The sequence below is a fragment of the Malania oleifera genome, chromosome 1 (genome assembly GCF_029873635.1).
Source record: "Malania oleifera isolate guangnan ecotype guangnan chromosome 1, ASM2987363v1, whole genome shotgun sequence".
Lineage (NCBI taxonomy): Eukaryota > Viridiplantae > Streptophyta > Magnoliopsida > Santalales > Ximeniaceae > Malania > Malania oleifera.
Genome location: NC_080417.1, coordinates 149,256,619 through 149,257,931, shown reverse-complemented (window position 1 = coordinate 149,257,931; position 1,313 = coordinate 149,256,619). Strand labels below are relative to the sequence as shown.

General features: G+C 41.5%; 1 protein-coding gene across 1 annotated transcript; it reads right to left on the bottom strand.

The window, feature by feature from the left end:
* Window positions 1-678: 678 nt before the first annotated feature.
* LOC131149727 (stigma-specific STIG1-like protein 3) lies at window positions 679-1,107 on the bottom strand. The gene has a single exon (XM_058100432.1). It carries the CDS (start codon window positions 1,105-1,107, stop codon window positions 679-681), a length of 429 nt encoding a protein of 142 aa, XP_057956415.1.
* Between the last annotated feature and the right edge of the window lie 206 nt (window positions 1,108-1,313).

The window sequence follows — 1,313 nt, the reverse complement described above, 5'->3', positions numbered from 1 at the left end:
CTCATTTACTTTGATCAAACAATGATAGATCTTCCATGCAAACATATATAAAAATAAAAAGAGAAAATCTAAGAAAGAAGTAAGAAATAAAAAAAGAAGAAGCAATTATACATCATTGCCTCACTTAATTACACTCATAGATGATGTATATATGTCATTCTAACGTAATTAACGGTTACAAACATTAATAACAAGTTATGATTTAGCGTGCAACTCAATGGTTATTATGTCCATTACATGTTTTTTTTTTTTTTATTACATAGGAACTCCAGACACGAACAAGTCCTTCGGACCCTGATATGGTACCAAACCTATGAAATCAACGTCCTCCCTGTTGACCTTGAGGATTATAATCAAGCTAAAATAAATAAGTAATTGATGTTTTATTTGAAAGTGTAAATTAAGGTTTTAGACTTAAATTTTTATATATTTGGACAAGATGTCATATAAATTCATTTTGTCCAAATTTATATGAAATCGTCTAAAGTTGGATCAAATCCCAAATTCCGAAATAATAATAATAATAATAATAATAATAGCATATAATGTGAAGTTGTGAACCACCAATCATAATTTTAAGTGTGGTCATTTAATGTTTAACTAATAAATGTTGGAGTGACCCATCACCGTGCACGAACCTCCCGATCCAATTCAAACTCGACCGTCTCAGTCATTGATTCATGCGTAATCACACATTCTGTAAATGCAGTAGCCGCCGGGCATGCAGCGGTTGTCGCACTTGCCGCAGTGCCTCTTGTCGAAGGCCAAGTCCACGCACTCTCCCCTGCAGCAGGAGTAGGTGTACTGGCACTGCTTCCCGCACCCCCCGCAGTTGTGCTTGTCCGTCTCCACGTGTCTGCACTTCTTGTTGCAGCAGTTAGTGGAGTTCCGGTGGACGCCGTATTCCCCATTGACGCTGCAAACTTCTCCGTCTTTCCGGCAGTGGTCGGCTGCCAACCTCCCCTTCTTCCGGGCGTCGCCGGCGAGGAATCGAGTCAAACTTTTGGATGGCATTGACTTCAGATCATGATCAGCCAGAGGGTGATCATACTGATTTTTGAATGGTGGTTTCTCCTCAGGATTTCTCATGACGAGGGTTAGAGCCATTGATGTTATGGATATGATGAAGATTATGCTCACGACTCCCTTCATGGCTTTGAAGGGAGAGAGAGAGAGAGAGAGAGAGAGAGAGAGAGATTGATGCAGTAGTGAGGGGGAGAATTAAAAGGAAGTGGGAAATTAATAAAAGGCGAAGGGGGGCCGGGGTGGTGGGGGCGGGGGGGTGTTTTGGCGCATGGGGAGGGGAGCTGAGA